The sequence below is a fragment of the Pongo pygmaeus genome, chromosome 12 (assembly GCF_028885625.2).
Source record: "Pongo pygmaeus isolate AG05252 chromosome 12, NHGRI_mPonPyg2-v2.0_pri, whole genome shotgun sequence".
Lineage (NCBI taxonomy): Eukaryota > Metazoa > Chordata > Mammalia > Primates > Hominidae > Pongo > Pongo pygmaeus.
Genome location: NC_072385.2, coordinates 48,627,039 through 48,641,894, shown reverse-complemented (window position 1 = coordinate 48,641,894; position 14,856 = coordinate 48,627,039). Strand labels below are relative to the sequence as shown.

At 36.6% G+C, this 14,856-nt stretch overlaps 1 protein-coding gene across 2 annotated transcripts in view; it reads left to right on the top strand.

The window, feature by feature from the left end:
• DNAH6 (dynein axonemal heavy chain 6) overlaps positions 1–14,856 on the top strand; it is a 322,627-nt gene that overhangs the window by 138,415 nt on the left and 169,356 nt on the right. For both annotated transcript variants that reach the window (XM_054474947.1, XM_054474946.2), the window contains 3 exons: positions 495–617; positions 9,261–9,443; positions 9,993–10,136. In XM_054474947.1, the coding sequence (XP_054330922.1) occupies positions 495–617; positions 9,261–9,443; positions 9,993–10,136 (450 nt within the window). The remainder of the gene's footprint in view (positions 1–494; positions 618–9,260; positions 9,444–9,992; positions 10,137–14,856) is intronic.

Sequence of the window (14,856 nt, the reverse complement as noted above, 5' to 3'; positions counted from 1 at the left end):
TGAAATGCATTTTAAATTAAAAATTATTATATTTAGTAAGAGTAAATTATCCCACCATGATATGAATATTTGATGAGGGATTGGGAGAGGAATGGGGACCAAGTACAGCTACCAACATTATGAAGGATGCCACCTGTGTTCTATTCATTCATCAAATACTGATTGAATGTCTACTATGTGCTAGGGATTCTAATACAAGAATGAACAGGAAAAAAGAGAAAAGCAAAGAGAAGAAAGAAAAAAATAACTAGCCCTGCCCATAGAGTTTGACAGTATCCTCCTGTACTTGTGGGAATTTTTTTCACCTTATAGGTCATTTAACTTTCTTCCTCCATTTCTAATTACTTATTGCTCTCCCACTCTCTTCCACATAAAGCCCTTCAGTGTTGTTAGACTTTAAAAGTGTGAATCATTTTATAAGTGTGAACATTGAAGTTGGAGAAATAAGGAAGTATCATATCAGCTGTTTCCTGTTCAATTTTCTTCAACTTTAGGTGCAAGATCTGCGGGTTGCCTCCCCTGCAACAGTCAGTCGATGTGGAATGGTGTTTGTGGATCCTGAAGAACTGAAATGGATGCCTTATGTTAAAACTTGGATGAAGGGTATTTCTAAAAAAGTAAGTGCCATCAGATATTCCCCAATATCTCCATCTGTCAGGACTCACGTTGCCTTCTAGTGCACAAATAACAATAGGTTAAGGACTCATGGTGCTTGATTGAGGGGACTTCATTATTTTACCTAGTCCTCCCTGTGAATTCCTGGAATCCTCCAGGAATGTTTATATACTCCCCAAATCTGTCCTCATTTCTTGTTACCCCAGCCTGCCAGCCTGCCTACTCACCCTGCCTCCTGCCTATTCTGCCTGGCTTCTCCCCGGACTACAAACACAAGCCACTTTTTTGAGTCCCTAAAAACACAGCTACAACAGCCTGAGGCATTGAGACTTTGCAGAAAGCTTGGGAGTAATAAAAGGAAGCAAAATGAAGAAAAAGAATATTTAAGTCCAGACCTTAACCGTCATTGTTTTTGGATTTTCAGAGCCCCTAACACCTCTGACAGCCAAAGATAAAAGAAAACTCATTTACAACCTACCCCAATTGTAGGTGCAAGACCTAAGACACATTCTTACCCCAGAGGTACAATTCCACCCAAAGTGAAGGAAAGCTTATACATTGTTCTTCAAAACAACTCAGTTTCATACTACTTTCTGTAGCTTCTCCATTCTAACACAGAATTTTTCTCTTTAGCTTAGCTTAACAAGTAGTCCTTTGAGATGTTTCCCCCACGTCTCATCCCCTACTCCAAGTAAGCCATCTTCATCTCTGCCTCTCCCCCTCCAAAGATGAGCCAGAAAACTATTGTTTTCCTCCTTTTTTTGGCATCAACATTTTGAAAAATATTATGGTCTAGTCTCAGAGTACCTTATTAAAGACAATAATTCTCAGAATTGAGAGTCTGTCATTGGCTACCTTAAGATTTTTAACTTTTCTGAATTCACTTTTTAAAAAATTAACAGACATTTTTGTGCTTAGGGCAGTTTTAAGTTTATAGAAAAATTGAACAGAAATGAGAGTTCCCATGTACTCCCTCACCCCCAAACAGTTTCGCCTATTATTAACACTTTGTACTCCCTCACCCCCAAACAGTTTCGCCTCTTATTAACACTTTGCATAAATGGCGAACCAGTATTGATACATTAGTATTAACCAAAGTGCATAGTTTACATTAGAGTTCACTCTTTGTGTAGAATTCATGGGTTTTGAAAAATGCATAATGTCATGTTTCCACCATTATAGTATCAGGCAGAATAGTTTCATTGCTCTAAAAATCCTCTAAGTTCTACATATTCATCCCTACTCCCCATCCCTTAACCCCTGCAACCACTGATCTTTTTACTATCTCTGTAGTTTTATCTTTTCTAGAATGTTATACAGTTGAAATCATACAGTACATAGCCTTTTCAGACTGGCTTTTTTTCACGTGGTAATATTCATTTAAGATATTTCCATGTCTTTCTGTGGTTTGGTAGCTTATTTCTTTTTAGCATTGGATAATATTTTTTGTATGAATGTACCACAGTTCATGTACCAATTCACCTACTGAAAGATATCTTGGTTGCTTCTAAGTTTTGGCAATTATGAATTAAACTCTTAATAAGCATTAATGTGCAGGTTTTTGTGTGGACATAGTTTTCACCATATTTGGGTAAATACCTATGAATGTGGTTGCTGAATTATTTAGTATATGTTTAGCTTTGTAAGAAACTGTCAAGACTGTCTTCTAATGTGGCTGTATCATTTTGCATTCCCACCAATAATGATTGAGAATTCCTGTTGTTCACATCTTTGCCAGCATTTGGCATTGTCAGTGTTTTGGATTTTATGCATTCTTTTTTTTTTTTTATGTTGATGTTTTCCTTTTTTTTTTTCAGTATTTTTTTCTTTTTATTATTATTATTATTATTATTATTATTATTATTATTATTATTATACTTTAGGCTCTATGGTACATGTGTGCAACGTGCAGGTAAGTTACATATGTATACATGTGCCATGCTGGTGCGCTGCACCCACCAACTTGTCATCTAGCATTAGGTATATCTCCCAATGCTATCCCTCCATCCCTCCCCCCTCCCGCCACCCCACAACAGTCCCTGAAGTGTGATGTTCCCCTTCCTGTGACCATGTGTTCTCATTGTTCAATTCCCACCTATGAGTGAGAATATGCGGTGTTTGGTTTTTTGTTCTTGCGATAGTTTACTGAGAATGATGATTTCCAATTTCATCCATGTCCCTACAAAGGACATGAACTCATCCTTTTTTATGGCTGCATAGTATTCCATGGTGTATATGTGCCACATTTTCTTAATCCAGTCTATCATTGTTGGACATTTGGGTTGGTTCCAAGTCTTTGCTATTGTGAATAGTGCTGCAATAAACATACGTGTGCATGTGTCTTTATAGCAGCATGATTTATAGTCCTTTGGGTATATACCCAGTAATGGGATGGCTGGGTCAAATGGAATTTCTAGTTCTAGATCCCTGAGGAATCGCCACACTGACTTCCACAAGGGTTGAACTAGTTTACAGTCCCACCAACAGTGTAAAAGTGTTCCTATTTCTCCACATCCTCTCCAGCACCTGTTGTTTCCTGACTTTTTAATGATTGCCATTGTAACTGGTGTGAGATGGTATCTCATTGTGGTTTTGATTTGCATTTCTCTGATGGCCAGTGATGGTGAGCATTTTTTCATGTGTTTTTTGGCTGCATAAATGTCTTCTTTTGAGAAGTGTCTGTTCATGTCCTTCGCCCACTTTTTGATGGGGTTGTTTGTTTTTTTCTTGTAGATTTGTTGGAGTTCATTGCAGATTCTGGATATTAGCCCTTTGTCAGATGAGTAGGTTGCAAAAATTTTCTCCCATTTTGTAGGTTGCCTGTTCACTCTGATGGTAGTTTCCTTTGCTGTGCAGAAGCTCTTTAGTTTAATTAGATCCCATTTGTCAATTTTGGCTTTTGTTGCCATTGCTTTTGGTGTTTTAGACATGAAGTCCTTGCCCATGCCTATGTCCTGAATGGTAATGCCTAGGTTTTCTTCTAGGGTTTTTATGGTTTTAGGTCTAACATTTAAGTCTTTAATCCATCTTGAATTGATTTTTGTATAAGGTGTAAGGAAGGGATCCAGTTTCAGCTTTCTACATATGGCTAGCCAGTTTTCCCAGCACCATTTATTAAATAGGGAATCCTTTCCCCATTTCTTGTTTTTGTCAGGTTTGTCAAAGATCAGATACTTGTAGATATGTGGCATTATTTCTGACGGCTCTGTTCTGTTCCATTGATCTATATCTCTGTTTTGGTACCAGTACCATGCTGTTTTGGTTACTGTAGCCTTGTAGTATAGTTTGAAGTCAGGTAGTGTGATGCCTCCAGCTTTGTTCTTTTGGCTTAGGATTGACTTGGCGATGCGGGCTCTTTTTTGGTTCCATATGAACTTTAAAGTAGTTTTTTCCAATTCTGTGAAGAAAGTCATTGGTAACTTGATGGGGATGGCATTGAATCTGTAAATTACCTTGGGAAGGATGGCCATTTTCATGATATTGATTCTTCCTACCCATGAGCATGGAATGTTCTTCCATTTGTTTGTATCCTCTTTTATTTCCTTGAGCAGTGGTTTGTAGTTCTCCTTGAAGAGGTCCTTCACATCCCTTGTAAGTTGGATTCCTAGGTATTTTATTCTCTTTGAAGCAATTGTGAATGGGAGTTCACTCATGATTTGGCTCTCTGTTTGTCTGTTATTGATGTATAAGAATGCTTCTGATTTTTGTACATTGATTTTGTATCCTGAGACTTTGCTGAAGTTGCTTATCAGCTTAAGGAGATTTTGGGCTAAGACAATGGGGTTTTCTAGATATACTATCATGTCATCTGCAAACAGGGACAATTTGACTTCCTCTTTTCCTAATTGAATACCCTTGATTTCCTTCTCCTGCCTAATTGCCCTGGCCAGAACTTCCAACACTATGTTGAATAGAAGTGGTGAGAGAGGGCATACTCCGAGCTACGGGAGGATATTCAAACCAAAGGCAAAGAAGTTGAAAACTTTGAAAAAAATTTAGAAGAATGTATAACTACAATAACCAATACAGAGAAGTGCTTAAAGGAGCTGATGGAGCTGAAAACCAAGGCTCGAGAACTACGTGAAGAATGCAGAAGCCTCAGGAGCCGATGTGATCAAATGGAAGAAAGGGTATCAGCCCTGGAAGACGAAATGAATGAAATGAAGCGAGAAGAGAAGTTTAGAGAAAAAAGAATAAAAAGAAACGAGCAAAGCCTCCAAGAAATGTGGGACTATGTGAAAAGACCAAATCTACGTCTGATTGGTGTACCTGAAAGTGACGGGGAGAATGGAAACAAGTTGGAAAACACTCTGCAGGATATTATCCAGGAGAACTTCCCCAATCTAGCAAGGCAGGCCAACATTCAGATTCAGGAAATACAGAGAACGCCACAAAGATACTCCTCAAGAAGAGCAACTCCAAGACACATAATTGTCAGATTCACCAAAGTTGAAATGAAGGAAAAAATGTTAAGGGCAGCCAGAGAGAAAGGTCGGGTTACCATCAAAGGGAAGCCCATCAGACTAACAGCGGATCTCTCGGCAGAAACCCTACAAGCCAGAAGAGAGTGGGGGCCAATATTCAACATTCTTAAAGAAAAGAATTTTCAACCCAGAATTTCATATCCTGCCAAACTAAGCTTCATAAGTGAAGGAGAAATAAAATACTTTACAGACAAGCAAATGCTGAGAGATTTTGTCACCACCAGGCCTGCCCTAAAAGAGCTCCTGAAGGAAGTACTAAACATGGAAAGGCACAACCGGTACCAGCCACTGCAAAATCATACCGAAATGTAAAGACCATCGAGACTAGGAAGAGACTGCATCAACTAACGAGCAAAATAACCAGCTAACATCATAATGACAGGATCAAATTCACACATAACAATATTAACTTTAAATGTAAATGGACTAAATGCTCCAATTAAAAGACACAGACTGGCAAATTGGATAAAGACTCAAGACCCATCAGTGTGCTGTATTCAGGAAACCCATCTAATGTCCAGAGACACACATAGGCTCAAAATAAAAGGATGGAGGAAGATCTACCAAGCAAATGGAAAACAAAAAAAGGCAGGGGTTGCAATCCTAGTCTCTGATAAAACAGACTTTAAACCAACAAAGATCAAAAGAGACAAAGAAGGCCATTACATAATGGTAAAGGGATTAATTCAACGAGAAGAGCTAACTATCCTAAATATATATGCACCCAATACTGGGGCACCCAGATTCATAAAGCAAGTCCTGAGTGACCTACAAAGAGACTTAGACTCCCACACATTAATAATGGGAGACTTTAACACCCCACTGTCAACATTAGACAGATCAACGAGACAGAATGTCAACAAGGTTACCCAGGAATTGAACTCAGCTCTGCACCAAGCGGACCTAATGGACATCTACAGAACTCTCCACCCCAAATCAACAGAATATACATTTTTTTCAGCACCACACCACACCTATTCCAAAATTGACCATATACTTGGAAGTAAAGCTCTCCTCAATAAATGTAAAAGAACAGAAATTATAACAAACTATCTCTCAGATCACAGTGCAATCAGGCTAGAACTCAGGATTAAGAATCTCACTCAAAACCGCTCATCTACATGGAAACTGAACAACCTGCTCCTGAATGACTACTGGGTACATAACGAAATGAAGGCAGAAATGAAGATGTTCTTTGAAACCAATGAGAACCAAGACACAACATACCAGAATCTCTGGGATGCATTCAAAGCAGTGTGTAGAGGGAAATTTATAGCACTAAATGCCCACAAGAGAAAGCAGGAAAGATCCAAAATTGACACCCTAACATCACAATTAAAAGAACTAGAAAAGCAAGAGCAAACACATTCAAAAGCTAGCAGAAGGCAAGAAATAACTAAAATCAGAGCAGAACTGAAGGAAATAGAGACACAAAAAACCCTTCAAAAAATAAATGAATCCAGGAGCTGGTTTTTTGAAAGGATCAACAAAATTGATAGACCGCTAGCAAGATTAATAAAGAAAAAAAGAGAGAAGAATCAAATAGATGCAATAAAAAATGATAAAGGGGATATCACCACCGATCCCAGAGAAATACAAACTACCATCAGAGAATACTACAAACACCTCTACGCAAATAAACTAGAAAATCTAGAAGAAATGGATAAATTCCTCAACACATACACCCTCCCAAGACTAAACCAGGAAGAAGTTGAATCTCTGAATAGACCAATAACAGGAGCTGAAATTGTGGCAATAATCAATAGCTTACCAACCAAAAAAAGTCCAGGACCAGATGGGTTCACAGCCGAATTCTACCAGAGGTACAAGGAGGAGCTGGTACCATTCCTTCTGAAACTATTCCAATCAATAGAAAAAGAGGGAATCCTCCCTAACTCATTTTATGAGGCCAGCATCATCCTGATACCAAAGCCTGGCAGAGACACAACAAAAAAAGAGAATTTTAGACCAATATCCTTGATGAACATTGATGCAAAAATCCTCAATAAAATACTGGCAAACAGAATCCAGCAGCACATCAAAAAGCTTATCCACCATGATCAAGTGGGCTTCATCCCTGGGATGCAAGGCTGGTTCAATATACGCAAATCAATAAATGTAATCCAGCATATAAACAGAACCAAAGACAAAAACCACATGATTATCTCAATAGATGCAGAAAAGGCCTTTGACAAAATTCAACAACCCTTCATGCTAAAAACTCTCAATAAATTAGGTATTGATGGGACGTATCTCAAAATAATAAGAGCTATTTATGACAAACCCACAGCCAATATCATACTGAATGGGCAAAAACTGGAAGCATTCCCTTTGAAAACTGGATTTTATGCATTCTAAGGGCACGTAGTAGTATCTTGTTTTAATTTGCAATTTCTAATGACAAATGGTTTGAGCATCTTTTCATATGTTTGTTTGCTATCTATGTATCCTATTTCGTGAGGTGTCTATTAAGGAAGGTCTTTGGCCCACTTTGAAATTGGGTTGTTTGTTTTCTTATTGTTGAATTTTAAGAGTTCTTTATATATTTTGAATTCAATTCTTTATCAGATTATATCTTTTGCAAATATTTTCTCCTAGTCTATGGCTTGTCTTTTTATTTTCTTAACAATACTCTGGTTTCTCTTCAGATTGTATAAATATTTCATCTATTCTCTTAACAGTGTGTTTCACAGAGTAGAAGTTAATTTTAATGAAATTCAACTTACCAGTTTTTTCCCTCATGGATGATGCCTTTGGTGTCATACCTAAAAAGTCATCACCAAGCCCAAAGTCATGTAGATTTTCTCCTGTTACCTTCTAAAAACTGTATATTTTGTGCTTTACATTTATAATCCATTTTCAGTTAATTTTTAGGAAGGGTATAAGGTCTGTGTCTAGATTCGTTTTTTTGCATATGTATATCCAGTTGTTCCAGCACCATTTTTTGAAAAGACTGTCCTTTCTCCATCAGATTGCCTTTGCTTTTTTGTTAAAAATCAATTGACTGTATTTATGTAGGTCTATTTCTGTGCTCTCCATTCTGTTCCATTGATCTGCTTGTCCATTCTTTCACCAATAATCCACTGTCTTGATTACTGCAGCTGTATAGTAAGTCTTGAAGTTGGGTAGTGTCAGTTTTTCAACTTTGTTCTTTTTCTTCATTGTTGTGTTGGTTATTCTGGGTTTTTTGCCTTTCCGTATAAACTTTAGAATCAGTTTGTCAATTAATCCACAAAGTAACTTGCTGGAATTTTAACTGAGATTGTGTTGAATTTGTGGATGACATCAGAGAAATTTACATCTTAAGACTATTTTGTCTTCCTATCCATGAATGTGGTATTTCTCTCCATTTATTTAGTAGTTCTTTAGCTTCTTTCATCAGAGTATTATAGCTTGTCTTATATAGATCTAGTACATATTTATAGTTAATTTATTTTGGCACTAATGTAAATTGTGTTATATTTTTAATTTCAAATTCCAATTGCTCCTTGCTGGTGTATAACAAAATGATTGACTTGTATATGTTAACCTCATATCCTGCAACTTTGCTATAATTACCTATGAGTTCCAGTTTTGTTTTGTTTTGTCAATTTGGGTAGATTTTCTACATAGACAATTATGTTATTTGTAAACAAAGACAGTTTTACTTCTTCCTTCCCAATCCGTATACCTTTTATTTCCTTTTATTTTCCTATTGCATTAGCTAGGACTTCAGGACAAAGTTGAATAAGAGTAGTAAGAGGGGCTGAATTCACTTTCAAATATTTGGAAATTATTTTTCTACCTTACATAGATATTAAAATGTTGTCTTCAGTGTTTCTTCTTTTTCACTGTTAATAATTGTGAAAGAACATCAATGTAGAAGAGTGCATGAAATATGTATTGGCAGCTTAAGAAATAATTATGAAATTAACACCTCTGAACCCATTGCCAGACCAAGAAATAGAACGCCATCAACTACCCATAATTTCCCCCATGTATCCCTTCCCAGTCATAAAAGGTTTCCTTAAAATTTAATTTGTTTAATACGTTGTGATAGTTATAGCCTTTGGTCTAAAGGTCACTGAATATATAGAAATATCCAGATTTTAAGCAACCTAATTCTAAACTTAATTATATATTTATCAGGTCTTGCTAAACTATCATTTGTTTCATTTTCAGCTGACTGAGGAAACCCAAGAATATATATTGAATCTTTTCCAACGTTATGTTGATGAAGGTTTACATTTTATCAATAAAAAGTGCAGCCAAGCAATTCCACAAGTGGACATCAGCAAAGTTACTACACTCTGTTGCTTATTGGAGTCCTTGATACTTGGGAAAGATGGAGTTAACTTGGCAATGGTACGAAGAGTTTTCTTACTGCTATGAAGCTAGAAAAATTAGATTATTGTATAAGTTCTTTGCAAAGAAATGACTCCATTCTAAAATATAACCATTTGATTTTTAAGTTAATTTTTCAGGGGACTAATAGCTATGATTACATTCTTAGAATCTCAAAGCTACAAGTAATGTTAGATGTATAGTTTATTCCTCTACTCAGTTTTGAATTCTCTTACAGTCTACAACATATTCCCAATACAAGATGTTCTCAATCTGCTTACATACCTCCATGCAGGCATTTAAAAAGTTATAATAATCAGTTGAAAGACAAACTTGGACTTTTTTCCCCTACATATTCCTTCTCATTCATTTTCTCATCAGTGGTTATAATGTATAACTATAAGAAAACACTACTCTGTGAACCATTGAGTGAAGTATAAGAAACATACACTGTGCCCATTTAAAAATGTGTGAGTCTAAATGAAAGAAAATATCTTTACACTTTGCAGCTTAGGATTCTTTTTATGTTCATGTATAAAATATTAAGTCTGTTTCTCTTAATTCTTTCAGGAACAAACAAAATTGAACACTATACTATGTCAGACTTTTGTATTCTGTTATTTGTGGTCCTTGGGTGGAAACCTAACCGAAAACTACTGTGATTCTTTTGATACATTTATTAGAACACAATTTGATGATAATCCTGATGCCAGGGTAAGAACTAAATAAATTCTATTTTAACATAGTAATTCTGAATTATTTAAATTTTAAGATTAAAACTTTAAAAGCTTTAGTTCTATTGAAAATATAACTTATACACTAAGCTGGTTCCTAAAATTATTCATGTTTTTCCAACCATAGATAACATTTATCATATTTTTTAAGTTAGGAGCCCTCTCCCAGTCATATTAAAAAAGTAAGATGTATAAGTATATAAAAACTCTCTACTGTAAACAAATATTGAATTCTAGTTAGTAAATTTATTTTTCACAGTGTGAAAATAACATTGTGATTGGTTAGCTATCCTGAATTGCTGGAATGTGCTTGCTATATATTCTAAGATTGACTAAATAAGTAAATATATTGAGAATAATGGCAATGAATTTCTCAATCTAAATCACTGTTAGAGAAGGGATTTACAAATATGTATGGAAGGAGAAAAATTAGAATGCACTCTGTTTTATTGGATTGGTATTGCAGGTCTCAGTACTCATTGATATTCAAAATGTTAACATACATACATGCAAATGTATGAAAATTGCCTGGGCACATGGCTCACACCTGTAATCCCAGCATTTTGGGAGGCTAGGCAGGAGGACCACTTGAGGCCAGGAGTTTGAGACCAGCCTGCGCAATATAGCAAGACCCTGTCTCTACAAAAAAATTTTTTAGTATCCAAGCTCAATAGTGCACACCTGTAGTTCTAGCTACTTAGGAGGCTGAGGCAAGAGGATTTCTTGAGCCCAGGAGTTTGAGGCTGCACTGAGCTGTGATCTTACCACTGCACTCCGGCCTAGGCAACAGAGAAAGACTCCGTCTTTAAATAAATAAGTAAATGTATGAAAATTGATGTGTGTATACATACCTGTAAATTTTCTAGTCCATGTGCTGAAAGGAACTAGACACAAAGACATCTTGATAGCAGCAATGAGCATATCTAGTATACTTATTTTTAAATACTATTGTCATCCTCCACTAAAGAAAATGAGAAATTCTTAGTAAAATAGTTGATTTCAAGACTGTATCAGGGAAAATACAAAACAACTATTTTATGTTGCATAGTAAAAAAGTGCTCAAAGAATGATGTGACATGTCAAAAAACACAGAAGGCAGTTTGAAGAGACTTCCACTGGTCAAAAATGGATAGATTTAAACATCAAAATCAATAATCATAGTATAGGATCATAACCCTTTTAGTAAAATAAAAATCTGTAAGTCCATACTCATAATAAAAATATGCATGACTATGTAAATAAGTAGGGAAGAAAGAAAAACTCTTTCTTATAGCTAATACCAACTAACCTATGTAGAAGGAATAATGGATAAAGTTAGAAAGTCATCACCTTGCAACCATTATTGTAATAATTGATTTAGGCAGGAATCATCAATGAATACTAAAATTAGTGGGTAGAAGTTTCATGATAAGCAGTATTTACATAGTTTCTAAGTATTTACTTAAAAAAAAACTTGTAAACAGCACCTTAGCTAGGTGATCAATTTAATTTAACTAACATCAAAGCAAACCTGTGCCTTCTTCCTGATATGGGGCACTGTGAAAGATATAATCTTGCTTCTGTGATATTTATTTCAAAAATGTATAACTTGAATCTAATCATGAGGTTACACCTGGAAAACCCAAACCAATGAATATTTTATAAAATAAACTAGACTATATTCTTCAAATATATCTATGTTATAAGAGACAAAGTTGAGAGACTTCTCTGAATAAAATGAGACTAAAGAGAGATAATTAAATGCAATGCATGATCCTGGATTGGATCTTAGACTTGGAAAAATATAGCTATAAATTATATTGTTGGAAAAAATGGCAATATTTGAATATAGAATGTAAATTAAATAATAATATGTCAGTATTCAATAAATTTTATCACCTAAGTATTTTTTTAAATATGTCTTTTTGTCTTCATCCTTGCTGCCTTTGGATAACGCAGGTTTTTATGATTTCTTCCATGGGCTATTAAAATAGCCTATTTATTGTTCCTTTTGCTGCAGTCATATATAATTCACCCTCTCTACTAGTATTCTTAAAATTAAAGGTCACAGTCTATTAACTGGTCATGAAATCAAGTGAAAGGGTCACAGCCCAGTTTTTAAAAAGGAAATATCCTCTATTACAACTTTTAGTAAACACTATATTGGAGAGTCTAGCCAGTGCAATAAGGCAAGAAAAAGAAATAAAACATATAAACTTTGGAAAGGAAGAAGAAAATAGTCATTATTTGCAGGAAAAAAATGACTGAATATGTAGAAAATCCTAAAAAATCTACAAACAAATGATTACAATTAATAAGTACATTAGTAAGGCCCTTGGATATAAGGTCCACAAAGAGTTAACAAATGAAAATTTAAAAGAATGCCATTTATAAAAGCAACAAAATACCAACTACTTAGGAATAAAATTAATGAATGATGTGAAAGGCCTCTGCTGAAAACTACAAACCATTGTTGAGAGAAATTTTAAAACATCTGTATAAATGGAGAGATATACTATGTTCATGGATTGAGATACTATTATTAAGTTATCAGTTCTTTCCAAAATATTTTGAAGATTTTAGGCAACTTCAATCCCAAAATCCCAACAGATTTTTTCCATGAAATCTGACAGTCTCATTCTAAAATTTATATAAAAATGTAAAAGATCTATAACAACTGAGATAATCTTGAAGGAACACACATTTGGAGGACTTAACTACATGACTTGAATAATTCAAGACAATAAAACAGCAGCAATTCAGAGTGTGGCATTGGTAAAAGGATAGTCAAATAGACAAACTAGTATTGACAAAGAAGTGGAAGAAAGAAGCCTTCTGAGGTGCTGTACATGTTCTATATTTTAATCTAGGGTGGTTATATTAATATTTACATATATGAAACTCTCTAAAATGGACTCTTAAAAATTGGCAAAGAAGGTTATGTTATACCTTGAGGTTTAAAAAAAATACAACAGAAAGTAGAGTGAATTGAGGAGGTTCCAAGATGGCCAAATAGGAACAACTCCAGTCTACAGCTCCCAGCATGAGCAACACAGAAGATGGGTGATTTCTGCATTTCCAACTGAGGTACCAGGTTCATTTCACTGGGGCTTGTCAGACAGTGGGTGCAGCCCACGGAGCAGGGTGGCGCATTGCCTCACTCACGAAGCACAAGGGGTTGGGTAATTCCCTTTCCTAGCCAAGGGAAGCCATGACAGGCGGTACCTGGAAAATCGGGACACTTCTACCCTAATACTGCATTTCTCCAACGGTCTTAGCAAACGGCACACCAGGAGATTATATCCTGCACCTGGCTCAAAGGGTCCCACGCCCACAGATCCTCACTCACTGCTAGTACAGCAGTCTGAGATCGAACTGCAAGGTGGAAGCAAGGCTGGGGGGAGGGGCGTCCGCCATTGCTGAGGCTTGAGTAGGTAAACAAAGCGGCCATAAAGCTCAAACTGGGTGAAGCCCACCACAGCTCAAGGAGGCCTACCTGCCTCTGTAGACTCCACCTCTGGGGGCAGGGCATAGCTGAGCAAAAGGCAGCAGAAACCTGCAGACTTAATTGTCCCTATCTGACGACTTTGAAGAGAGTAGTGGTTCTCCCAGCATGGAGTTTGAGATCTGACAACGGACAGACTGCTTCCTCAAGTGGGTCCCTGAACCCTGAGTAGCCTAACTGGGAGACATCTCCCAGCAGGGGCTGACCAACAGCTCATACAGTTGGGTGCCCCTCTGAGACAAAGCTTCCAGAGGAAGGATCAGACAGCAACATTTGCCGTTCTGCAATATTTGCTGTCCTGCAGCCTCCGCTGGTGATACCCAGGCAAACAGGGTCTGCAGTGGACCTCCAGCAAATTCCAACAGACCTACAGCTGAGGGTCCTGACTGTTAGAAGGAAAACTAACAAACAGAAAGGACATCCACACCAAAAACCCATCTGTACGTCACCATCTTCAAAGATCAAAGGCAGATAAAACCACAAAGATGGGGAGAAACCAGAGCAGAAAAGCTGAAAATCCTAAAAATCAGAAAATCCTAAAAATCCTAAAAATCTCCTCCAAAGGAACGCAGCTCTTCACCAGCAATGGAAGAAAGCTGGACGGAGAATGACTTTGATGAGTTGAGAGAAGAAGGCCTCAGACGATCAGTAATAACAAACTCCCCCGAGCTGAAGGAGGATGTTCGAACCCATCACAAAGAATCTAAAAACCTTGAAAAAAAAGATTAGACAAATGACTGACTAGAATAAACAGCGTAAAGAAGACCTTAAATGACCTGATGTAGCTGAAAACCATGGCACGAGAACTACGTGACACATGCACAAGCTTCAGCAGCCGATTCTATCAATTGGAAGAAAGGGTATCAGAGATTGAAGATCAAATGAATGAAATGAAGTGAGAAGAGAAGTTTAGAGAAAAAAGAGTAAAAAGAAATGAACAAAGCCTCCAAGAAATATGGGACTATGTGAAAAGACCAAATCTACATCTGATTGGTGTACCTGAAAGTGACAGGGAGAATGGAACCAAGTTGGAAAACACTCTTCAGGATATTATCCAGGGAACTTCCCCAACCTAGCAAGGCAGGCCAACATTCAAATTCGGGAAATATAGAGAATGCCACAAAGATACTCCTCGTGAAGAGCAACTCCAAGACACATAATTGTCAGATTCACCAAAGTTAAAATGAAGGAAAAAATGTTAAGGGCAGCCAGAGAG